The following is a 26,859-nucleotide window of genomic DNA, read 5'->3' as shown; positions in this document are numbered from 1 at the left end:
TTATGGCATTTGTCATCTTTTGAGGACACATATGTGGGGGCCATGTATAATTCATTCTTTCTTTATGCAGTCAAAGAAAGATGTATCTTGTGGATGTAAGACTAGGTGCCATTTCACCTTGCAAAGTAGAGCATGTGTATCAGCATGCCTTGCCATGAAGATTGTCAGCAGCAGCAGGCTCAGTGAGTTTATCATAGTTTAGTGAGGGAGTAAATGGCAATGTAAGACGGTATTGAGTATCAAAGGATTCTCTCTGGAGAAGGCCCATTTTTTTGATCTGCAGAACAATTTGTAGTACGAAGGTCGAATGGGAGTAAGTCTTAGTTGAAGACAGAAGAATAATGATTTATTGAGTATGTACCTTCTCTTTGTAAATCTGAGTTTTACCGAATTCAGTATTCTGGCATGGCATGTGACAGCACTAGCAGTTTTAACTGTGCAGTAAATACATGTTTAGTCATTTAATTTGCTAATTTTGAGACTCTTCTATAGGTTAGCACTCTTTTAAGCCAAAGTGTGTAGTTTCTGCATAGGCTTACAGTTCAGACCCACCCCCCTGTGATGGTAGTAACAAACAGAGAAAAATCTGTCATTCCTAAGTTTTCTGCCCTATGTATGCGTGCTTGGTTAATACACATAATAGTTACAGCAGAAAGATGATTGTGTTAGTTCTTTAAGTTAGCTCGCTGCTCATTTTGTGTTCCAGCATCTTGACTGCCTTGTCATACAACAGAAGTTCCTGGCTTGGTGTCTTTTTGTGTCTCTTCTGCTGCACATACATCTAATCATACCTTTATGTTGTCAAGGTTTAATTGCAAGGCGACAATAAACCGTGGCAGAAGCTCTCTGTTACCACTCACTCATCCCTCCTTTAGATAGGAAGGATGATAAGGAGGAAGGAAGAGAGGCTTTGCAAGTTGGAAAAAAGTTTTAAAATGCTTTACTTACTCTACTGATAAATAGAGAATATATACAAAATATACCAAACCCACTCTTGAATGTCCCTGGTAGCAGTGTTTAACCTCTGCTGTGGTGGGCGGAGCTGGCATGGATCCAGTAGGCGCAGGGCAGGCACCTGGCAGTCATGGGTGGGACTTCACAGCAATCCAGAAACTGGATTCAGGGTTGCAGGGTCTGGATTGAGGCCTAGGATTGCAGGGCTGGCCAGCAGGGTCCTCTTCAGATGCCGGCCATGGTCGAAGAGAGTGAGACCCTCGTGATCTCCCCCTGTGACAGGGTGTATGACGTGGGTGCGATAGAATACCCAGTTGGTCAGTTTTAGTCACCTGTTCTGTCTGCCCCTCCTTGCAAATATGCCCCTCTCGTGATGGAACATGTGAAATCTTATCAGTCTTGTTGGCTGTCATAGCAATAAATCTAAACATGGGGCTTCTTCTGCATTTCATTGGTCGCCGTTATCAGCTTTGGGGCACAGTGTCCAAAAAAATATGCAGCTAACTTCAGGAAAGTGCAGTTACTTAGAAGAACTTAGCTGAAAGGAAAATTCACTAAAAGAGAATTGGTATTGTTTTTAACAAGACCAGGACATGTATACCTGTATCTCTAACCACAAACACTTACTGGGTTATCACAGACTTCTGAGAGCACGTAGCTTTATCCGAGTATGGAACCAGGCTCAATCTGACCACCAAACACAGACTTGCTGTCTCTGCTTCAGTTAGGTGCCCTCTCCAAAATATCTTCCTTTTTCACTCCTTAAACCTCCTGCCAATTACTGTATTCCATATAAAGTGGCTTCTCAGATTTTTTTTTTTTTTTTTTTTACCTTATTTCATCCCCCTCCTCTTATTCTTCCTTTCCCAGTTTCTTAGTCATTTTGACAGTGGGGGAAGAAGCTCAAGAAACTTCCAAAGACTTAGAGGCAGTCCAGACTGGAGCATCATGTTCATGCTTATCCATGAATAACTTCATTTGTTTATTTACAAAGTTTTAGTTACGTTTAAAATGTTTCTTTTTTCTCCAAAAAGATGGTGAATACCATATACTAAATGATCAAGACTTCTGCTGCTACTCATTGTGTATTTTCTTCTGTTTTTAATGCAAGAAGTAACTTCCAGGCTATTGGAGGTGATCAAACTGGGGGGGAGAAAAAGGTGTATTTTTCACCTGTGCCAGTTTTGTTGGTATGGATGGCTGTACAGCTGCCCAAGCACTGGTTTTGGTGGAGGGAGAGAGTGAGAAAGTGCACCCAGCATGGCCCGCTGTTAGCACCGTGAATGTAAATCTGCTGTGAAACAGCGTTCTCATCTGTGGATTTGTAGTTGGCTTGAGCCACAAGGTGTGTTATTCGTGATCTTCTCCTGTTTTCTTTGCTCTTGCAGTCCTGCCATTCTGTGGTCAACCAGGTGAGCTTGCTGTTGGCAGCAGTGTAGTCAGAGAGTGCATTAAGCTGGCAGGAACACTGGGCCAAGGGTTTAGACATTTCGTGTAGGGAGGTCTGTTGAGAGCAGCTGCCTGAACAGGGTGGCCCTGCTTCTGGTGCTTCCTGTGTGCCTGCAGTGATACTCTTCTACCTTGTGGTTGGTCACCTCGAAATGATAAACCAGAAGAAAAATAAAAAAAACACAGGGTTTGATTCTGGTTTTACCAGTTTATATCTGTGGCCCACACCAGGATCAGATATTCTGTCAGTGTAGGTGCAGAAGGAGTATGAAAAGTGCAGGAGGAATGGGGTCCTTGCTTCTGTCACCAACTAGCTTTTGGGTTGGTTTAACTTTAATGCTGGATTGCATGCTGAGAGAAATATGTATAAAAGTTCCAACCTCCATTTTAGGAAGACATCTCTTGAACAGGAGAGTCCACTATGTCAGTATGATCTGGTGAGTGAGAACAGCTCAGACATTAGTATGTTTTGAAGCAAAACCTCTGTTTGAACTTCTGCATTCATCTCAGTTGGCATCCCTGCCCGCGGGATAGAGTTATGACAGACATCAGGTATGTCAATTCTAATTTCCCTAAGCTCTCTTGCAGAGATGCAGAGCTGGCCTGGCAGTGCCAGTTTGCAGAGTTTCTGCCTTCCTGGCTGCTTCGCACTGCCCCAGTGCGCTGCCCTGGTGGTTGCACTGGCTGAGCTGAGCTGCTGTAGTGACCTGCTGTAAGTTGAGCTGCTGAATTGGTACAACTTGCAGCATTACTCTGCAAGTAGTGCATGTGAGGGGGGCAGTATATTGCAGCAGAGGGGCAAGAGGAAGTGCCTCGGAGGACAAGACAGAGTAACAGTGTAAAACAGAACTCTTTAAACTGGATTTCTTGCAAAAATCTTTATATTGTAAAAGTACAGTTTCCTTTTCAAGACATTATTTTACCTTATTATGAGGAAGGGCAGAATTTCCCAGATGCTAGTTTGCATGAGCAGCAAAGAGGAGGATTTGGACAACTGCAGAGGACAGAGGAACCCACTCCTGGTATAACCTGGGGAAAGGGCCCTAATCACCCCCAGAAGCCCAGGTCCCTTTCCTTAGGTCAGCTCTGAAAGGGAGAAGGAATAGACGATAAAAGGCAAGTGTGCAGATAACCAGAGCAGCAGAGACCTCCAGCTTCTAACTCCCTAGGGAGAACTTGGATTTTTCTTCAGTGGGTTTTGCAGATCCCAGCTTCCTGGGAGCAGTGGCAAGAGGTCAGCTTCATTGGGGAACAGAAGGATTCAGATACCCATGGAAAGATTGAGGCTCCTCACTGTACATAAACATGGAATCACCTTGATGATCATCTCTGCAATTCTGTTACTGTGGCTAGTCCTTCTGTTTCGTACCTTTACTGAATACATTCCTACCTACAATTTATTTCAAATTATTTTGGATACTGTCATAAGTTTTCTGCAATGCTTGTTACAGTTTTCTCAAAATGAAAGCCTTTGACGAAATATGGACTTTAGAAAAATATATTTTTGTTTGCTTGTTTTAGACTTGTTGAACAGGTTCAGTGGGTCCCGTGTGTCTTTGGGATACCCAGCTTGTGGAACGTGACAGGAGTAAAAGAGATTTGGCTACTTAGTCTGTGCCCACGTAATTTGTTGAGTTTATTTAAACCAGTATCAGAAGGTTAACTCTTGTGAGTTTGCATTTTAAACTTTGTTCTTGTAAAGGTATATTTGCTGCGGTGTACTAGATAGGGTGGGTGTTAGGACACTAAAGATATTTTTGTTGTAGGAAGTAGCTTTACCATGGCAAAAATACAAAGTCTATCCAAGAACAACAACTTTTTCGTTTTCATGGAGGGGTAAGAATTGGAGTGACTGGGAATCTCTTGCTTTCAAATCTTGAATGCTCACCTTGCTTTTTGACATTCATGAGCTTTTAGGATCAGAATGCAAATTATGAAATTTAGAGAAACAGATCTGCTGCTGCTGCTAACTTTTAACAGCTTTGCTTCTAATATTTTTCTGATAATACTTTCTGAGATTATTCCTTAATAATTAAGTTAATGATGAATGCATAAATAACAGTACAGAGTGAGCAGATCTTTTCTCAGTCTTTTTAAAGTTGAAACTCTTGAAATTGAGGAAAAAAATAATTTACAGCAAATGACAGTACAATTTCACATTATTTCTGAGTGTGGAGTCCCACCTGTAGCTCACCCTGAGCTAAGCCCATGTCACAGCACTGAAGGGAGCAGTCCTGCTTTCTCCCCGGCTGAGTGGTCCTGCCTTCTGTACCAGCCCCTACTGGAGTCTTTTTTTCCCCTTTCCAGTTGCATGAACATGTTGATCTGATTTACCTTACAGTTGATGGAACATCAAAACTTGTTTGAGGAGAGGCAAAAACATGTAAAAGGGTTTTGGACTGTAAATTGACTTCTGCTGATGGCAGCACTGCCTTAAACTGACTTGAATAATGAAACTGCACCTTTCTTGAAGGAGAGAAGATAGTCTTTCAGAATCAGAAGCCACTATTTTTCTTTCTTAGTATCCTAATGACATCTCAGAGCAGTATGTTAAATTTGAAACGATAGTGATACAATTAAAAAAAATGAACTAGAGGAGCTAATTTGACTTGCTTGAATGACATAGCTTTCTAGAGGGAGAAGATGAAGATGCTGGTAAGGGGTAAGAGTGACAACCTTTATTTGATGTATCTTACATAAGACACAGCAGTTCACGTGGGCTTTTTTGTTGTGATTTTTTTGCAGCAGCTTTCTTTGTGGTACCTGAATTTCCATCTCTAGTTATGTGTATGATGCATTTGCTATGAAAACAAAGATTGTCTTCCATTAAAATAAGCTGCAAAGTGATTGTAAGGCTTGTATAGTTGATTACTGACAGATGAGAGGAACAGAATTGCACAGCTGCAAAACTTAAAACATTTGAGAGACCAGTAAATGCCAGAAAATGAGTTGTCAGACTTGTCTTCTGTTCTCCCATCTGTTGTGTTTGCTAAACCTTGATTTCAAAATTAACATGTTGTGATGTGTCTGAGTGAAAACTGCTGCCTGTTTGCAAGGAGTGGAACTTGGAAAAACTGTGACCCTGGTTACCAGGAAAACTCTGCATCAGATATCTTTGTCCCCAGAAACCCGAAACATTCAAGCCACTCAGTGGTTAAACACTTGTGATGTGTTGTTTGTGAGGCTAATATGCTGAATCAAAAAGTCAAGTGAAAAATATTTTTGAGCTAAACAAATAGAGTTAGTTTTCATATAAGGGAATACAGGAAACCATTAACCCTGAAGATGAATTTCGCAGAGCTGTTACAATCTAAAGATGCAAGGTAATTTCGTATGATTTTCTTTCTTGTTCCCTTCAGTAATAACAGGAAATAAAAGAGAAGCTATGATTATAAACACAGACTAGTATAACTTAAGATTTGTTTGATTAAATAAGAGCTAATCTAATATTGTATGTTTATATGGCTCTTTAAAAAAACAATACTTATTTGAGAATATTCCTTTTTCAAGTTTTTAAATAAATGTTTATAACCACTGCAGGAATACTGCCTGAGTGCCTGTGGTAAGAACATGGAGAACAGGCTTTTGTAATAATAAGGCAAAATCCCCAGCTGCATTTACTTTCCACTCTCTCCTGTTTTATGTACTTAATCCTGTTTCATAACAAGCTGCTGTGACTTATTTGAGGTATTAGTCTCCCAAATAATTCTCATCATACATTTGGTCTAATAACTGTTATGTTTATATGTATCTTTAATTGTCAGAAATGACGTGTGCAATAGATATGTGAGATACTTTTGAAAAATAATTCACTTTCAAAGACACTTGCTTTCAAATAAATAAAACTTTTTTCTATTTCCTGTAGGTTTACTCTTCCTTTTATTTATCTTAGTAAAAACGTTAGCCTACTGGGAAATACATGGATTTTTCATTAAAGGGATTGATAAAAGATTTTTTGAAACAGTCGTCTGGGCATGATAATTTTCCTGCAGCTCAAGTATCTGAATTAGAATTTGTTAAATGAGTTAAACCCCACAATTGTAGCAGAGTGTAATCTTGTATTGGTCCATATTAGAAGTACGTATTCCAAAGTGATTGCAAGATAAGAAACGTTTTGTGTATTCTATACCTTTATTTAATAATACCTTGTCTAGATAAGCCATTTGGTAGTCTGTTTGCCCCAGCTAGGTTTGATAGGATTAAATTTTTGTAAATGACTGTGCATTTCTCATGGTGGGGAAAATTATGGAACGAGTCTGACCAATTCTCTTCTCTTTTTACATCTGTCACTTCAAGAATCAGCATTTCATTGCCTGTGCTATATTCTGTGGGTTTTTTTTAGATTCTCTTGTTTCTGTTCCCTTACAGCTTATTTTACTCCCTTTCTGATTTTCCTCCTTGTTGCTTGTTTGTGTGCCTTTGCCTTGATTGCCTTTTTATGGAATACCCGTGAGGTTACCAAATAATTCTGACTAATTTGTGGTGATATTTAAAATAGAGAATTTGTGTTCCAAGATCATTTGAAATACTTTAAACATCAGAAGCACACTCATATTGCCTTGAAAAGTGTGTGTGTGCTGGCGTTTGTCAGTACAATGTGAAATGCTGAATATCTTTACTTGTTTCAAGATAATATTTTATAAATCCATTAAAGAATTTGTAATGTAGGGTCTCTGCAGTAGCAAGGGGCTTCGCTTGTAGGACAGAGGGGTGTTGAACAGAAATAGAAGGACATTGTCTCTCATTGTTGAATTCTTTCAGTATTTCGCTGATTAAGCCACTCATCACAGTTGGAGTTTCTGCTGGTGCAGGTTTGCTGCTGAGGGAAGAGCTCTTTGGTCTGTAGAAGACACAGCTCTGCCAGGGTCAGCCTGACAAAGCCATTACAACAACATCGCTGCCTCCAGAGCTGCCTGTTCCTCAGGAGAGTCGCTCTTCTGTCCGTTTTTGTCACAGTTCTTCATTTCAGTGCCACATTCTGTATTTACAGAGCAGTGCTGCATCCCCAGCTCTGTTTACCTGTGTGTGAAATGAAGTGTACTTGCCTGAGCCACTGCTCTATCGCCTTGGAAAAAGGAAAAGGAGAGAAGTCTTAGTGGTGGTCTACAGTGGGCTTTGTGTTTTCAACAGGGTCTTGCATTGAGTAGATCCCAAGAGCTCTTCTGAGGTTTTGCATAAATAAACAGGGTCACAGCTGTTCCTTCCTTTGGTGAACTGACAAATTTGGAAGCTGCCCTGCAGGTGGCCCATGTCCATGTGAATTTTGCAATCCACGATGTTCAGTGTTTGCTCATGTCGGTGTGGCCCAGCGCACTGAAGCATGCAGGGAGTGTGCTGGGATTCGTGGGAGAGGAGAGGTCGGACTCCGCCGTGCTGCTTCTGCCCCTCCTCTGCCTGGCGAGAGGCACCACAAAAAAGTTTCACCTCAATCATGAATTGTATTATGAAGCTTTTTCAGGACATATATTTCCCTTGGAATGTACTTTAGCTGGCAAAGTAAGTAATTTTTCAAGTAAATGCTCATGCAGCTATCTCTGTAAAAGCATATATGCTTTTTTATGCATGAGATTTTTTTTTTTTTTAATAATAGTTGCCCTTTGTGACTACATTCGCACACATTACTGCCTGTGGTTCCATATGAGAGCATTAAGAAGTCAAATAACCTTTACCTCCTGCATTTACTTTTTCTGTTGTTAGGAAGAGACATTCCAGTTATTGCTAAATCTACTTCTTGCTCAGATTATAAATATTGTTTTTCAACAAATGTGAGGAAAAAACTTACTAATGACCATCTAAATATTGATCCCAGTGAAAAAAGAAACCTGTCAGTTTTCCTGTGTAGGAGAGAATGTTTTGGCACATGTTAGATTTTCAATCTTCAAGATTTTAATGCAACCAGACGGCAAAGATTTAATCGTTCTTACAGGATGGACAATAGAGGTCTCCTCTGCCAACAGGACAGCAGTAATTCTAACAACCTTTTTCAGAAGACCTGTTCCTACGAGGTTGGTAGTAAGGACACTAAGCTCCAGATATCCTTGAATCTTCTAATAGCGTGGTTATGGATTTGCATATGTAATGATATCGAGGATCAAATGAGATAAATGGACATCAGCAAGTACACACATTTATTTACTGAAGAAGGACTGAGCAGACACTCCATTGGTTACTTTGGCTTTTCTTGTGGATGCTGTCTCAGTAAGCATCTCAAATATTTAGGCTAACTCGCACGTTGTGAAGCAAATGCAAAGGTACCTCTTGGGGATGGATGTGGAATGTTTCAGGACAAGACTTTTAAGCAGTGCAACTGGAGCGCGAGAGCTGGTGTTCATCCTCATTTCTGTGGCCAAGATAATTAAAAGTAAAAGCTGGAAACATTTAAGGAAAGAGAGGCTGGCAAATTTTCAGAGGTAGTGTTGTAGACTGTCTTTTTTTTTATTCAAGTCTATGACATTAGGAATTTAATAGGAACTGGAAGATGCTGCCTTTCTGAGAAGTGAGAAAATCAGCCGTTGAGAAGTGTCTTGCCTGTGTATATGCAGGAATGTGTTCCTGAGTTCAGACTCAGGGTAGCCAGGAGCTGGAATAGGCTCTATTCACAGATGTCTCTCCAACTTGTTTTGTGTACTAACTCCCAACCATATGCACTTTGTTCTGTTTTGCTTTTCAGTCACTATGTTGCAGATTGCTGACCCTGTTTTAGGTTTTCTTCAACCTCTGGGGTCATAGACTGGTTCATGATAGATGGGATAGCAGCATGTCATACAGGATACTCTCATGCTGGAAGCACGGTCAGCACTCGATCCAAACCATGCTGCTTGGAGCTCTGTCTCCTCTGGTCTTGAAAGCCTCTGTGAGTGGAGATTCCACAATGTCAATCCGTTGTAACCTGCTCATTGTCTTGACAAAACGGTGCTAAAGACTCATACAAAATCTTTGTGTGGTGTCAGACCTTCATCCGCTGGTCAGTCTGCTGTTCATCCCACGTGTTCCCTGCACTGCCTGGACTGCAGTGACTCACATTACTACTCTGCTTCGTTAGCTGCTGTTGTAGCCGAGGCTTTTAAAATGCTAAACTGTAGTTGTGTCATCAAATGTGATCCAAATGCATCTTGCTGAATTATCAGGTGGTGGTTCTGAACATCACCGCATGATCTATCAGAGCAATTTAGCAACTACGACATATCAGGTTCTTGCTTATGATCCATTTTTAATGCATTTTTTTCATCATATTGTAAATTATAGTTCTTGGTGATATTTTTATTTTATTCTGTTTAGTGAAATACTGAGCTATCCTGCTTCAACTAATGGAGCAAAAGAAAGGTATTTAAACTGGGGAATGCTGCTGTTTTCATGGGTGACTAATGTGTGATCTCACAGTATACCACCATTCTGAATACCCTCAATTCTTTAAAAACAGGGAGAATAGCTTTAAAGCATTTTTGTCAAATATATTTGAATTCCTTTTTAACTGAAAATTGAAACCCTTAATAATCTGAAAATGGTGTTTTCCTCATTAAATGCAGTCAAAAGAGAGATTAAGGGACAGAATTTTTTCAAATTATTCCTCAAAAATCTTCACAAAAATCATTACTAGTCTAAGCTTTAAGGACCCCAGTACTTTTCTGGATTCTTAATGCTAATTGCAAAGCATGATCTATTTTCTTTTTTTCTATATTTCTGCTCTAGAAAACAGTTTTACATAAATCTTGAAATGGATGTAGAGGCCCTGTCTCTGTTATCAGCAAAGCGTTTTCCAGGTTGTTGTTGGAGTCGGGAGGTGAGCAGGAGCCAGGCCGGTGCAGGGCCAGTCCGAGTGTTCCCCTGTCAGGTTTCTGGGACTGTGGGTGTGTGTCAGGGGAAACGAGGTTGTGCCTGTGGATCTCACTGGCTTTGCTTGAGCACACGCCGTGCCGCTGAAACGTTTGTACCGTGTTCTCCATTCGTCTGGGCTTCGTGATGACATTTCAGCACAGACCCACTGATGGACCCAAACTGTTACACCCTCTGACCAGTCATGGTACTAAGCCTGCAACTGCCTGGTTAGATCTGCACGTGCCACCTTTTTGAAGATGCTGGACTGGGATTTTGAAGCTTTGGTAGACCTGGGCTACATGGTCTGTTTGGGCACATTTGCCATACTGTCAGTGGCATGCTCTGTAGCATTGTTATTTATTGTCTGGGATTTTCCACTTCCCAGGATACCTTCATTCTCCTGTTACGTAAGATGATGGTGAGTTGATTGTATTCAGATCTTATTTACAGAGTATTTTAAGGATATTTGGGATAATTGAATGTGATCGGTGAGGAACATGTCCTTGATACTGAATTGTTATGTGGAGCTCCAAGCAGATACAGTAGAACAGATCAGGTTTATAGGTCAGTTGTTATATGTATGAGAACTAAACAGTGTGTATGGTGCAGCTGGGAAATAATTGAAAGTGACTTGGTTTGGTGGGTTTTGGTTTCCTTTTTTTTTTTTAAATATGTATAGAAAAAGAAGCATTGCAACACAAATTGATTAATGAGTTGAACCAGAGATGGAAGGAAGATGAAGAAGGCAGGGCCTGAGGGGAAGAGAGTGACAAGGCTTGATGCATTTTCTCGAAATTTCTGTTAAAATTTGCTGCCAAATGAGGAATGTAGATCTTAACTTCAGAAAGCATTTCCTTACTTGATGTATTACAAATGTAATTCCTTTGTGAATAGAGTACCCTGTTTCAGTATTGTAGCTCTTCATTTTCAGTTAGATCCTTAATATATACAACATTTAAAGCTGAGTGGCAGTGAATAACTTGGGTAAATACTGTGTAGGAGGTTGGGGGTTTTTATTTAAATATCTTGATGCAGTTAAATAATTGTTTTGAAGATCTAGGCACAAGCTTTTGAGTTATGTTTACATATTTGCCCTGAGCTGAACTCCTACGGGGTTTTATTATTTAGATTAACAGGTAAATGTTTTATGTTATAAACTGTTTAAAGTATAAATCTGCTGAAAAATAAAGCCACCTGTCTCAAACATTACACCTTCATCTTCTCATTAGCCCCAATTAAAATGCATCAGACAGGTAAAGGGTTTATGGGATAAATAGTAGAATATTCTGCTTTTGATTAATTGCTAGGAAATAATACTAGAAAAAGGAAGGATGTCCTAAAAGCCTTTTTGCTTCACAAATTGCATTCTAAGCACAAGCAATTCTGTTGATGGCTTTCTTTGATGCCCAGATTGTAAACAGCTGTTTAATAGCATCTTTAAGGCAAATGAGTCTTATTGCATTAAGCAATAGGAATAACACATTGCACCTTTTTTCTGTTCAGCACTCAGTTTTTATTTTGTCTTTCATTTTAACTTGTTATGGTCCTAATTCATTAATCTATGCACATTCAATAAAGTTGTTAAGCCTTAGTTAAATTTATGCTCTGTAAAGCTGCCACATGGTTCTAAACATGCACTGAGGATGATGCAGATTTTGACATTTTAAATTCTAAAAAAGAGACCAAATTTGGTAGAAGGTTAGAGTGAGATGAAGTAAAATATCTGGCATGTCTCTGAACTACTGAGACATAATACTTAATCTAAACCATACCAATGATTTTTGTTCTTAATTCCTGAAGTAACAAGCACTAAGCTCTACAATCACAGGTAGTCATTTGGATCATGGGAAGATGCCACTTGTAGCGGTAGGGCGTCAAGCTCTTGAGAAATGTTTACTGTGGACCCATAAAATGACAGTTTGGTGGGAAGTATCTCCTTACTGAGGCTGTTATATGTTATAGTCTATCTTGTGTCCTCAATAGAGATGAAAAGTGTAACTGAATGATGGAAGTTGCATTTGACCCAGAGAAATGAAGTACATTAGTGTACTAGATTGCATTCTCCTGGATTAATGTCGAGAGATCTCTCTTAATCTTCTCAATTCCTTGCACTCTTGGAGACGATGTCAGGGAAAGCTTAATGTTACTCCTTTTTTTTTTTTAAGTCCAATATCGAATTCATTTACTGTTTATGAATCAGTAAAAAAATGTACATGGAATCATGTTTGACCTGTGGGTTTCTATAAACAAAATACATAATTATTGGTTTGCAATAAGCTAAGTTTTATTAGATTTTTTGAAAGGTAGGAATAATTTTGCTGCCATCTCTTATCTCTAGCAATATCATTCATTCATTGGGTATCTTCTGTTATAAAGCATTCTTTGACACATGGTTTTGACCAGACGAAAACTGACTTTTTAATTTTGTGGAAGTATTAAATTAAGAATTTTTTGTTGATTGTTAGGCTAATACACAGTTGCATCAGTTGCTAGCAAAGTCCTGGATGGTCAGTTTTAGTTGAAATGTTAGAAGCCAAAATCAGAACACCACGACAGATTAGAGTAGTTTGGATTTGGATGATGGGGATGATGAAGATGAGCCAGAAAACTGTGAGTGAGTGTACACCATAGTTGGACTACAAAGGGTAAATTGCATACTTGTAAGGGCATTTAAGAACATGCTGCTGCCTAAAATGGCATTTTCATCTTCCTACTCTCTGCTTGAGAATGAATGTTCTTGCTCCCTCCCTTTCGTTGGTGTGTTTGTGGAGCCGTGTGGTCAGTCACATCAACACACTGAGGAACAGAAGCTAACCCCTTCAAACAACAATAAATTAACTGAAATGGGATGAGATGGAGAGAATGTGTCATCTAAGTGAACTTGTGGGTGCTTGTGTCGTGTAAAGAGTTCCATAAAATCAGTATAGGTGACAGGGATTTCATAGATAATCGAAGTTGGAAAGAGTATGGAGCAGAATAGGGTTACAAGCTATTTAAAGATGAGGGCAGAGATGCAGAAAACAAAGACTCTGGTTTAGTGGGTTTTATTTTTGTTGTTGTTATCATTATTTTAATTTTAGGCTTTAAACCTGTAGTTCCTGCCTTTGACAGCATAAAGGCAATGGTACTATGTGTTATCACTATACAAGTACTGTCATATTCTGCTTAGTGTGACCCTTTATTTGCATTTTTGAATCTCTGGTGGCCAGAAGCCATGTAGAGAGTGTCTGGTAAGTAGTATGTTTTCTGGGGCCCTGGTGGGGATTGTGCTGCAGTTTCACTAATAGCTCCTTCAGCTGCAGAACTGGCTCTAGCAGTCTTGTAGATGTGCTACATGGTAGGTCTTCATGAGATGGTTGTAGTGTAGCTGACAATCCTGATTTTTCATTCCTATTCAGTTCTCCAGCATAGTTTACCATGTATCTCCACATATATTTGCCCCAACACTGTGTGACATGGAAAGAATAGCTCTGTGTTGAGGCTTCCTTCTTGTATTCTTGTGTTTGGCTGCTGCCCTGGTTAATGATCAAGAAAAAAACCCAACAAGATGAAAAGCCAAAATAAGATACTTACCGGCTTCCTAGGCCTCTGTGCCCTGTTCCTTCTTCCCACTCTCTGTTCCTGCCTTTATGATTGTTTGTATATGGTAGATGAGATGTATGGTACTTCACATGTTGCAAATCCATGTCTTTTGCTTTAGCTTTTACCAGATTCGTGTATCTATGAAAATTCCTCCAAGAATTCCACACAAATTGGAAGCTAGCTTGTTACATGCAACTGGTAAGTGCAAAAACTTTTAGTAAATGAGGTCATTATCTTGCTGCTAATTAAGGGAGCATGCTTTTTGTATTGTATTGTTACAACTAATATTAAATGTTTTTATTGTGTTAATAACAAAATTTAAAAACCTAAGTTGTTTCATGATGACCTGCTGAAAAACTAGTTTGTTCTTAGCAGTGAGACTTAAAAATTGATTACAGAATTTGTGTTACTGTTTTTCCTCTCTTAGTTCCATTTGTTGTTAGCAAAACATGTTGATTCCTTTATATTAGTGTCTTCTGTTTTTTCCCCTGACTTGTTCAGTTTTCTCCATGTTTCAGGCTAAGATGACAAAGGGCAGATCTTATTTCAGTTGATATCCTCAAAGTAATGGAGAACTTCAGATACAGACTTCTATACAGATTGTTGTGTTTTTGTTTCCAAAAAGAAGACTCTGAAAGGATCCAGTCTTGCTGATTTCAAACTTGCTCTCTTATTGTCTTGTGGCAACACTGAAAATTGATTTAACCTCCTGAACAGAATTACCTACTCCATCATATATTTTTTTCTTTTTTTTTTTCTTTCTTTGGTTACTTTGTCCAGGCAAACTGAACCTGGAGACACCTGTTGTGTACTCCTAATTCGGTGAAGCCCACATCTCAGCATTCTGTAAAAATGTGAAAAGCAAAAAATGAATTAAGTTTTCAAATGTCAGGTGGAATTCTAGGAATTGCAAGGAAGAAAAACCTACTGCAGTCTGCGAAAATGTGATATGAGATTTTGGAAACCTGAATTTTTGAGGCTATTTTAAAAGTAACTCTGGATAGAGCAACAGTGTAGAATACTGAATTTTAGTCATGCTTCCTGAATATTTCTTGGATTTGTGTGAAATAAATAATTCTTAGGAACCAAGATTATTCCACTTCAAAGGCCAAGTTGAGTATGGGTTATGGAATTTAGCTCAGCTAAAGTGACCCTTTAGTAACCAATAACTTTTTAAGTAGTGTCACTTAATGCTATGTTTAATATCACTGAAAAAGAAGTTTTTCCATTTCATGGTATATTTTAGAATGGTCTTCAGTTGTTTTTTTCAGAAAGCTGCGATCTTGTTTATAAACTGTGATGTGTGTTAGCTCCTTTGTCTCTCATGATCAGGCACAGAGGATGTAAACATTAGGACTGCAATTTGTTGTGAGTTTAGATCAGCAGTGCTATTAAAAAAAAAGAAATCAGCCTGTGATTGCCCCTGGCCACTCCTTCCCTTCCTGTTGCTCTGTTGACGTGTCTGATTGGGCCTGGGAATGCAACTGGGGAACTCATTCAGCTGACGAGCAACTGTTTTACAAAAGCCCAAGCCCCTCCAAGCTCAAAAAGTGGGGTCCTTTTCAGATCAGGCTCTCAGTTTGGTTTGTCAGGTAGTTGCTGATAATGTTTGTGCCACAACAGAGTGGAGAGAAGGGTACGAGCTGATCAATGAAAGGGTATTAATTTGTCCTTTTTGTGGGTGTGATAGTGCTTGGTCTGGCTGAGGACCTCTGCCTTCCATTCCTTTCAGCTGCTTCTGAATTAGCAGAGCTGGATGCTGTAGCTGTAACTCTCAGCTCTCCTGCTCAAGGTGGAGGAATAGCTGATGCCAGTTACTGAGACCAATGTTATTTGTAGAAAACAGCTGCTATTAGGCTACGTGTGCACTAGCGCTAAGAGGATTGACCCAGCCATCTGAAAGTTTCTGTTGCTTGTTGACTATAGAGGAGGTGGTACAGGGGCCCTCAACGCTCACTCTTGAGTATGACATCCTGTATCGGTCAGGTACTTCTCCCTATACTTCTCCATCTCTTATCCTGTCTTTCTCATACCTACCTGTTCTAAATACTATTCCTTTTGACAGTGTCATGATTTTCTCATTCCAGTCCAAGTGATTTTGCCTACTTCTAGCTCTCCCTAGCCTCTGCAGAAGTCACCTGCGGGTTCCTTAACCTGAGCTGTGTGTTTACCCTTCTCCCACAGACTGTTTGTTTGATCTGTCTCTTCCTTTTGTTTCCCTGAGTCAAACATATAGGCTCAGTTTTTCCCTTCTTCCTGTTCCTTTGCATCTCCTTCCACACCTTGCCCAGCCCTTCCCAGCTCTTCATGAGGTCCTGTGATAATTTAAATTCTGTTTTCTCCTATTTGTATTTCCCATGTCTTTTAGTAGTTCAGTAGAATTGTTCAGGACCCAGAACAAGTGTCATTACAGATGTGGTGGGATAAGCCACTTGCTTTAGCCCCAGCCTTGTGAAGGTCTTGTGGCGTTCTCATAATTTGAAGGGAGATGTAGTCATGCTCTAGAAAGTTAAAAGAAAAACATATGTAATTCTAGCCTGTATGAGGTCGTTTCAGATTTGAGTATGTTCTGAATTCCTACTTCTATCAGAAACTTGTGGCTGGTTTTCGGGGGAAAAAAAAAAAGGAGGGGCAAAAAGGCATGTTAGAAATGAGATGTACATTTTTACAATGCAGGAATAAATTAATTTCCCACTCTTTTTCCTCTTTGTCGCTGAGATGGCTTTTCGTGTGTATAGAAGCCTAGAAATAGTCTTGGCCAGTCAGTGAATAGTTGGCTTAACAAACAGTAGTTTTGCCTTGTTCTCTTCAGGTTTGTGAGACCTTTCTCCCCCTGTAGACGTGGCTCAGCCTTTTTCTGGTGTCAGGTTTTCCTCTTGGACTCCTCTCTCTCACTTCTAAGGGGCCGTTTCATCTTACACTGGAGTCAGCAGAACTGAGGGCTGCAACGTGGAGTTGGACGCTGCATAGGAAGTGGGACCTCGGCCACGTGTCTTCTTTTGTATCAGCTGGAGTGGGAGATCCCTTCTGCTGATGCTGTGCGGTTATATCAGATTACATGTCATGTGAAACCATACCTGCTCTGCCCTTCACCTGGAACTGATGACGGATATAAGCTGAAAGTGGCATTATGTATAGGGGAATTAGCCTTTAATGATTCAACCTTTGGAGGCATATTTTTTCCAGGGCACCTAAATCGATGACACATATGGAAGCTTTTCAGCAAAACGCAGTATTTTGACTTGTTTCTAGTTTCTGAAGGGAAGTTGAACTAAGATGTTATGAAGATTATAGAGTGGGAATATTTGCCAGGTGCAGTGATTTTTCTGAGAGGTCTGTAGACCCCAAATATAAAGTAAAAATTTTGCAGATTTTTTTTTCATTTGTGGATTCCTTTGAAGTAATATGTTAAGAAGGATCAAAAGAATTTTTTAAAATGTTTTGTACCCTCATTTACATAATTTCTATGACTTGGTGTTCTGGAAGAGGTTAATGTTACTGGGGCTGTTTGTAGAGGAGGAATATGAGTGTGTCTGTTTTTCTGTTACTTTTGTTCTTCCAAGTTCCATCTTCTGTTACGTGTTGTTTCATAGGATATTGCCTATCATAATATTTCCTGTATGATAATCTCTTGCTATTATGCTAAGTACTTCCTCAAAAACTGTTTTAAGCCATTCCCTTTCTCATTTCTTCAAGTCTTTCAACTTTTTCTTGTTTGTTTTTTGTTGTTTGTTTTTTTTTTTTAAAGGATTCCCAGACCATTTATCACACTTTTCTGAACTCTTTCTGATGAGCAGCCTCTAGACTGAATGCAGAAGTGTCATATTGAATGAGAAGTCTAAGGTTCAGGTGATACACTTGGCACTGGTCTGACCAGAGTAGTATGCACTATCTGGAAGGAAAGAACAAACCACCTCTGTTCTTGATTAAGTCAGTGGAGTGATACATGTCACTTTAACCTCTTTTCCTCATCTGTAGGTAGTTAACAGTTCCCAGTGTGGTTAAACCTTGCAAATCAACATGAATGCTGGATGAAACACAAATTTCAGGATTTCTATTAGAATTTTTGATGCCTAGAATGTCTTGTTCCAGTTTGGAACAAAGCAAAAATTCTTCAGTCTAGAACTCATACCAAAAGCAAATTACATTAAAAATATTGATACAGTATTTATTTGAAACAAAACGCGCTCCTTCAAACTCCAGCAGTTGCTGACTGGAATGGAAAGTGCTGATTTTGTTGGTGTTACAGTTTTAATAGTGGTCATGAAACTGGTAGGAATGATAGTTTCACTTATTAGCTGCTCTGAGGTTTCCAGGTTCTAGAGTGATTACATTAATGCTGGTTTCTCTTTTCAGGTGCAGATCTTGCCTTTCCTGCTTCAATCCATGATAATATAGTTTGCAGTAAAACATTTCAGATTCTTTACAAAAATGAGGAGGTTTCTGTGAACGATGTGATGATTTTCAAAATAAAAATGCTGTTAGATGAAAGGAAGGTAATCTGCCATTCAACCTTACTATATACAGATAACTAAGTCTTCATTAAGTACTGTTTGGATTAGTATAAATAAGGGACCTAAAAGGTTTTCATGCTTCTACAATTTCTTCTTAGATTGAGGAGTCTCTTAATGAAATGAATTTTCTGCTGACGTTAGATCTACACTTCACGGATACAGACTATTCGTAAGTTTAAATATAGAAGATTTTATTAAAGCAACAAGATATGTTATCTTTTTAAACTGATTAAATCTGTACTATATGCGGACATAGTGTGTTTGTATTAGACATATATGAGGGTAAAAAAAGAAATCCAACTGAAGTCCATTAAGATCTCATAACTGGCTTGTCTCATTCTGATTTTTTTTTTCATATTTTTTTTTTCCTGGGAGAGATGTCATTGTATTCCAAAGTTTAGACCTATGCTAAATTGCTATCTATTTTAGTTATTAATAACTTGCACTTTAAATATGATTGTTTTAATTGTATGTTGTGTTGTTTTAATTTCTTTTTAGACCAGATGACCTGAGCACACTACAGCCAATTAGTAGCCGAACTTTGAAGTTGCACTTTAACTTACACCGGGGCCTTCATCATTATGTTAATGTTATGTTTGATTACTTCCACCTTTCTGTCATATCGGTTATAGTCCATGCTTCTTTGGTTGCTCTACATCAGCCATTGATAAGGTAATCCCTTGTTAATAAAATGCAAATAAATTATTGAGTGTCCAAATGGAAATGTTATAAAAATAGGATACTCAGGAAAGAGCTAAGTGTAGTTTTCTTCATGATGATTTTGGAATTCAAGGCCCAGAGGGATGAGAAACTTCTTGTTTTCAAAGTTACCTGAAAAAAATTTCGAGTTTGTTTTTGTTAGAAATGAGAGCATGTAGTGTAGAAGAGAGATATACCCAAGACCAGAGAAGGGGAGGAATGCATAAATATCTGTATTTATACATGTATATTTATATGTTTAAATATTTATATATTTTCTTAATCAGGAAGATCTGCTGCTCACTCTCATTAGTGACAGAAGTAGTTGCCATTAGTACAAACAGGGCGTCTTCTGTTAGATATCTTCACAGTTTTCTGTTACTGCTGTAATGGCAATGATGTCTGCAAATGCTTTTAACATTTTCTAAAGTAAGTGCAAATGAAGAATTTCATTTTTCTCTTTGAAAAAGCTGTTGCCTAATTTTTACTGAAGCTTTTTTATTTCATTGACTTGTATCACCCTTTGCAATCTCTGTTTACCTCACTTCTCTATCTTGAAAGTAAGTGTGAAAAAGGGCCATACAGTCAGTCACACATATGAAGTGTTCTTTCCACAGCTTTTTCTTTAGCTTATCTATATTTGCCTTCTTTCATGGCCTTCACATACTCCGTGCTACTTCCCTCAAGTTTCTTTGTATTCTAATTTAGGCTGTGCCATAAATGTCCAAACCTTTAGCTTAAGGTATTCCCACTGCTCGTCCCTGTCTTCACATCATGGAAAGCAATGTTTCTACGTGTGTGAGGCAGCTGTTCTGTGCAGTGTAGGACTGTGCTGGTTTGGCGGCTTCAAATGGCTTTTTTCTTTTATGCCCCTCCGAGTTGGATTGTTCTGGTGATGTGTTTTAGGCGTGGTTATGTAGTAACTGAACTGGCTCATCTGAAGGGATGGGGAGAAGAGCAAGTAGTGAGGAGGTGAAAATTACCTTAAGCTAGTAGTGTTGTTGAAGACTTCATTTGATAAAATAATGCACTTAAAGTAGCAGCATGTGTGTAAAGTGTAAGCTGTCACACCGTACCGCAAGTGAAATTCAAGTGTTTCTCCTGTATTCATCCCATAGCTAGTTTGAACTTCATTGTGAGAACATGAAAAGCAGGTTTTGTTACTAGTTTTCAACCGAAAATGTATTTGTCCCTGCTGACTTTTAGAAGGTTGGAGAAAATCGGAGGTTTTTCATACAATTTATCATCTGTTTCTGGCTTTTTCAGGTGATGATACAATAATGCTGTATTTTAAACTTAACTTGATATAGCTTGTGTAAGGAGATATTGAAACAAAACAGCAACTTCCATGCTGCTTTGGTTCTCTTCAGAACAGAATGTTACTGGTGTCCATAAACTTATTTTAAGGATCCAAGTTGTCCTTTAAATGAGTTTAGGGTGGGGAGAGGCAGAAACTTTTGAATTTACAGTGTTTTGTTTCCGTTGCGCTATCCCATATTGTCATACTTAGGAAATACTTTATAGCCAACATAGCCCGCTTGCTTTTCGGGAGCATCTCTTTCTGAAAAACCTGAACACTTCAGGCTTCACTCCCCTTCCTCCTTTAGGCTTTCCTGGGTGACAGTTTGCTCCTCTGTTTGGGTCACGCTCGCATTATTGGCACCCCATCCACTCCTAGGAGGTTGTTTTTTGAGTGTTGTCATTTTCAGAGCAGCACCCAGGTTCTCTTCTTGGGAACAACCAGTGTTAACACTTTCCTTCAAAGAGAGGAGATAATTCTGCTTGGTTACAGCCCTGGAGTCCTGTACAATCTACTTGTTTTATTAACCTGTCATTGCTTATTTCTGCCCAGTATCTAAAAGGCCCCACTTTGCGTATTCAGTGATCTTTAATTGATTTTTCCTAGCTCTGTGTCCTCACAAGGCACTGTTGTAGGATGCTCTGTTCTCCCAGGCGTTCAGGGCGGGCTTTCCTCTTCCCTAGGCAGAGGTCGGGCGTCCCTTAGTAACACAGCGACGGCAGTTTGCGTGACAGCTTTCCAGCTGCTTGCTATAGTAAAGTTGGCTGAAAGTGATTGCCTCATACCTGTTACAGTTCAAAATTCATCCATATGGCTTAAACTTTCAGGAGTTTTGTTTAAATTAGTTGAGACTTGCATTGGAAATAATGAGGAACAGCTTCCACAATCTGGCACAGTCTGCTGACCTGCATGGTGAGAGATAGCAACAGAACCACTGAGGGTAATCATTTCTTAAATTTCTGCGACTGGCTGGAGGTGGGCATTGAAGAGAACTGCTGGAGAACACTGTTTCCCTAGCGCAGTGCCAGAGACTGGCTGAGGTATTTGAGCCACCCCAAAGGGCTTTAAAAGGGCAGCCCACCATGCCACGAGCTTCCAGGTTATTACTTAGAGTCCTGGTTTCTGCTGCTTTTCAAGACAAATCAAGAATTTGTTTTAATGACAGTAGATTCGAGACACATAGTGTGTTCAAATTATCAGTTAATTTGTGCTTTTTGCAGTTTTCCACGCCCAGTGAAGAATACATGGTTGAACCGGAATGCACCAGCACAAAACAGAGACTCTGTGGTTCCTTCTCTTGAAAGTGTGGTCTTTGGCAATAACTACACAAAACAGTTATCAGCAGATGTAAGAATGTATCACTCTAACATTTTATTTTTATTTTGTTGGGCAGTGTTAATTTTACCTTTTCTGCAGAAATATTGCTTGATAAAGAATAAACTTTGTTGTACTTATGGCAGTGTGCCACATGATATGGGAAATGAGACAAATTATTCCAAAAGGCTATGTTACATGCTTCAGGAACATGCAGAAGGAAAGCTTACAATATTTAGTGTTTAACCTTGTTTTTAAGATATTGCAGTCTATTGAGAATCGCAAAAATATGGATGAGGTTCATGAAAAGAAGCAATTTATGTAGCTATCTTTTTAGTTATTCTGTAACACTCCATTTACTGTACAAAATTAATAAATACCTCTCTCTTTTTTCTTTTTTTAGGGGTGCAGTTTTGTTGTTTCAGAGTCTTTCCTCAGCCATGCCTATAATTTCCACTATACGCTTTGTGCCAGTTTGCTGCTTGCTTTCAAAGGGTTACACAGCTATTTCATTATGATAACAAAGGAGCTCCCCTCTTCTCACCGAATCGAACTGGGTATGTTGAATTTAATAAAATGCATCACTTTCCTGTTTGTGCTTATTAAAGATACCCCTCTTATAGACTAAACTGGCATAAATTTCATACATCTTGTATATGTAGCATCTTTTTGCTCGAACTGAGCTGGAATTTAATATCTCAAGGAAAACAAGTAGCACTGTTGCATTACTAATAAAATGGGGAGATAACAGCCTGAATTTATGCAAATATATTTTTTTCTTGTTGGTCTTGATTTGCCCTGGTATTTGAAATCACCGTGTTTAGTGGTGAGAAAGTTAGAGAAACTCTTAATCCAAGTAGCATGCTGTGCTTGGATGTTTGTTATAAGGAAACATTATATATTTCCATAAAAATTGGACCTCTGTAAGCTTTGGTTTGAGAAGAATATCACAATGGAAACTTGTTTGAAAAAAGACCTACAAGAAGAAATTGCTGCTGACTCCATTTCTAGTGTAACTTTTTAAACAGCCTTAGTTACCTAAGACTTAGAAAAGGTCTTAATAGACAAGAACTGTTTCTATAAAGCTGAGTAGTTAAAATATGCTTTCAGAGAAGATATTTCTTTAATAAATTTAAACTCTTACAGGTCAGTCTAACAGAAAGAAATTGAAGTTGTATGACAGTGAAGACTTTTAGTAACTGCATCTGATAAAAGTAACTGTGAAAATGTTACATGAAATCTAATGCATGGAAATGTATGCTACATTTCTGCAGAATGCAGGTGTCTTAGAGAGCCAACCTCAACTAGGAGAGTGGTGAAAGTAAAAAAGGAAAATATATTGGCATTATAAAGGATGAGTTAGACTTTTTCCTCATCAAGCATATACCATTTTAGTCATGTAAAGTTCTATATAAATCTGAAAAACAGGTCTTTTGGATTTGACACTGATTGTAGATAGCATTTATTGGTTTTGTACTGTTTAGTTTTACCAATGTCAAAGCTAAGCATTCTGAAACAATAAAGTTGAGATATGAAAACTATTTTTAAAATGTGATGTGGTCAATTAGTGAGTCAAACAAAGAATTTTTAGCTTCTGTATTACAAAATACAAAGCTGTTTTTTTAATTTAATTTGTCTTTGAGGGAGGGAGCGCATTACAAGTCTGTGCATAGAAAAATATCTGAAACAGACACTTTATATAAGCAAAAATACTGCTACAGTTACAGTGCAAAGAATATTTCTGTTTCAGTTATCTTAATCTTGATATGGAGGGGAACACCCTGTTAAAGGAATGACTCAACTCTTGGTCTTTCTTTTAAGGACAAAATGTGCTTTTTCCAAAAAAAAAAAAAAATCCGTTGGCACTATTGCTGTGGTAAGGATAGGCTTAGCCTAAATCTCGATACTTGAATGTTTCAGATAGGACCTTCAATTCCCCTAAAACATTCCTACAAAATATGTATGTAATAGAAAAAAGACGGCCATTGTGTTGCATATTTGGGTTGTATCTTTCAAACTTCATTGTAGTCTCCAGTAACATTTCCATAAGCTTCAGTGGAACTTGAGTCAGACCTTTGGTCATTTCTGTGGGCAATTTAGCTTACCTTTAGGAATGCAAGCTTGAACAGAAATGCTCAAAATAAGTATATGAAGAAAAAATGACTACTTGCATTTAACATTCACTGTACATATTCTGCTGCTGGTTTGTTTCCCATGGGTTTTGGGGTCTTTTTTTGTTATTTTTTATGTCTCTGCTAGAAGTACTTTGTTTTCTTATTTATAAATATTTTTTTTTCATTTATTTCAGTTATTTTGTATATACATTGATTGGAACAATTGATATAACAGAAAGAACTAATAATGCAAATGTTAATTTTGCTACTATTACTCACCTTTTGCTCATGAAAAATAACTAATGCCTACCATTAACGCTACTTTTTCTAAAATCCATCAAAAGTTTAAAAAAATCTGTGTTTCTGTGATGTCTATAAATAAATTTAAGCTCTCTGGACTTCACAAAGTACACAAATGTCATTTGCATTTATTTTTCATTTTTAAAGTAAATGAACTGTTTTACAGTGGAGCTTTTTGTGGGGGGAAGTGTAAAAGGGCTTTGCAGAATCTTGAGTCTCATTTAAATCCCAGAATTGTCACTTTTTTTGCTTTAAATTAAATTTTTATCTCTTTAATTTTGTTTTGTCTGTTTGCTTTGCTATTGCTCTGTCACATAATTGTAACACAGGACAGTGATTTTGCAGAAGCACGTGCAGGCGACTGTTGGACTCAATAACTGTAATTGAGCGTTGAAGTATTATTGGGTTTAGGAAATAAAAAATGGTAGCTTTATGTATATCACAAGCGATATCTAACCTAGAATCGATACTAAAATTATATGCTTTCATGTACTGATCTAACTGCACTAATTGCTAGGCTAGCAATAAGCTTTTTGACTAACTTTAAGGCAAATAATAAATCACAGATGAAAAAAGGAGTGTAGTAACTAGTGATGTGTGTGCAATCCCTATAACTAGCCAAGGCCAGCATGCAGGTCCTTTATGAACGCCTTCTCAGAAGAAAATATCCACGAACCCAGAGAGACGCCTACCTAGGTATGTTTCCAAAGCAGGTGATATAACCCCTCAGCTTTTTATTAATAATATAAAATATTATATTATTCTTAATAGTATAAAATAATAGATTATTTTGTAAACAGGAACATTATTTCATTATTCAGCCATATCAAGCGTATGTTAAACTCTGAGGTCTGCAGTATTAAGCTACTTATTTCCTGGCTGAATATAGATAACAAAATGAGAAATTATGACTGGGTTTTGGTTTAGTGTTTTTCTGCTTTACTAAACAAAAATTATTGAAGAGTTCAGTCAGTTGTCATCATTTACATAAAATAGCTAAAAAGTATAGTTTAATTTAATTCAGCAGAGACTCAATCTTTTAAATAATTAAAGACTAGTATCTTTTGCTCCTGAGAAACCTTTCAGGTTGCTTTTGGTATCTCAAGACTGGATCTGTCCAAACGCTACACAAAACATTCTCAGAGCTTAAGCTGCATTTTCCATATCTCGCTGGCCAGTTCTCCCTCTGGAGACTGTCAGTGTTGGTCTGATGCCGGACAAAAGATGACAGTGCTGCTTAAGCGCAGGGAAGTTTGTGATGGGAAAAGAATAAAGTAGCAGTTCAGTCTCACAGTAGGTCACCAGCTTAATCATCTGTAACTGCATTTGGATTTTGTTTTAAATAAAAACTATTTTTTAGCAGGGCCAGCAAAATTTCATCAGATCTTTGCTGGGTGAATGTTACTGCTGTAAAATGTTAATATTTAATTTCTTTTTGACTTGTATTGTCTCTATTCTGTCCTTTTTTAATATAACATCGTAGTTTGGGATTTTCAATAATGATTTTAAGACTTCAGAGTTTTAAATGTTGTTCAAAGCCTATTCTCAATTGCAGTGTTACAAACAAGGTAGTATTGTGTCTCCTAATCAAGCCATTTAATTTTTTCTCTAATGACACAATTTGCATGGCTACAAACACACCAAAAGTAGTATCACATCTTAAACTGTTTTCATAATTATCATCGAGTACTGTTTAGCTAATACAGGTGTATGTAGTTTCTTTCAAAAACATCTATAAACTTGTTTCTGAGAACTTCATGCATTTCTGCAATTTGCATATTTTCTCAGAACTTTATTTTTTTTGTCATCAAGTTTAAGCCTAAGTATAATGGATGCAATCAATTGAAAATCAGTATGTACATGCCAAATCTAGACAGTATCATTTGAAAACAAGTTGAGTAAACACACTGTTGCCATCCTATAAACCGGTGTTTGTTATCCATATCCTAAATTTATTATTGTGGGTTTCAAGGCATTTTTGTTGGCATATGTTTTCAAGAAACATTGCAGGTTTTTTCCTTATACTGTGTTTCAAAAATGAATTTAAATATAAGTAATTGTTACAGACGATTTTAGGGTTTATAAATCATTCCCTTGTCACTGGTACCTCAGATGTAGAAGGAAATCAAAACATAATACTAAATTATTGTTTAATTGATCAGATTTCCCTAAGTAGGTTAGGAATGATTAACAAGGAAAAACATGTTACATGAAGGAACAAATCTGTTTTCTTTATAAATATGTCATTCAAGTTTCAGATCCATTTTAAGCTGCCATACCATGGAATATTAATTTATTCTTAATATTAGATCTATTGAGAAAATTATCAATTAACAAACAGTTTTATTTGACTGAAATATAATTCCCCAGGCAATTAATGAACTGTATTAATAGTCAGGTAGCTTGAAAATTAAGTAAATAATATACCTGTAGAAAAATGGTCCTGAAATAAGGTATCTGTGGAAAATGGAGGTAGGAGAGGAAGTGTATTACCTCAGCTGTGAACGATGTTGTTGCTCCTGAATAGTTGACCAGCTCTCTGGATAATCTGTGACTGGTGTTATCTAAATTACAGTATTTTCAAGTATAATTTTGAATGGAAAATCTGTATCTCTGACAAGGTATCATAATAAGTGATAAGGATACTCAGTTGTAAACTTTTTATTAATTGTGCTTGGTTCTCAATCTCAGAAAGAAGAAGAAATTAAGTAAGAAAGTATTTTAATGGGAGTTTATAATTTACTTGATTTAAAGCTGATTGTGACACTTAATATGGCTATTTTCTTTTTATGTTTTAAAATTGTTTTGTGAGATAATT

The 26,859-nt window shown here is 37.9% G+C and overlaps 1 protein-coding gene across 4 annotated transcripts in view; it reads left to right on the top strand.

Moving 5' to 3' along the window:
* The window catches only part of FAM135A (family with sequence similarity 135 member A), a 92,570-nt gene that overhangs the window by 26,445 nt on the left and 39,266 nt on the right, over window positions 1-26,859 (top strand). For 3 of the 4 annotated variants that reach the window (XM_082047584.1, XM_082047581.1, XM_082047582.1), the window contains 7 exons: window positions 13,919-13,998; window positions 18,157-18,296; window positions 18,413-18,483; window positions 18,813-18,986; window positions 21,534-21,660; window positions 22,031-22,184; window positions 24,660-24,737. In XM_082047584.1, the coding sequence (XP_081903710.1) occupies window positions 13,941-13,998; window positions 18,157-18,296; window positions 18,413-18,483; window positions 18,813-18,986; window positions 21,534-21,660; window positions 22,031-22,184; window positions 24,660-24,737 (802 nt within the window). In that variant the 5' untranslated portion in view covers window positions 13,919-13,940. The remainder of the gene's footprint in view (window positions 1-13,918; window positions 13,999-18,156; window positions 18,297-18,412; window positions 18,484-18,812; window positions 18,987-21,533; window positions 21,661-22,030; window positions 22,185-24,659; window positions 24,738-26,859) is intronic. The other variant, XM_082047583.1, reaches the window with a different exon arrangement.

The sequence above is a fragment of the Streptopelia decaocto genome (genome assembly GCF_964273445.1).
Source record: "Streptopelia decaocto genome assembly, chromosome: 3".
NCBI lineage: Eukaryota > Metazoa > Chordata > Aves > Columbiformes > Columbidae > Streptopelia > Streptopelia decaocto.
Note: the sequence above shows the minus strand (reverse complement) of the source record. Positions and strands in the feature narration are given on the sequence as shown.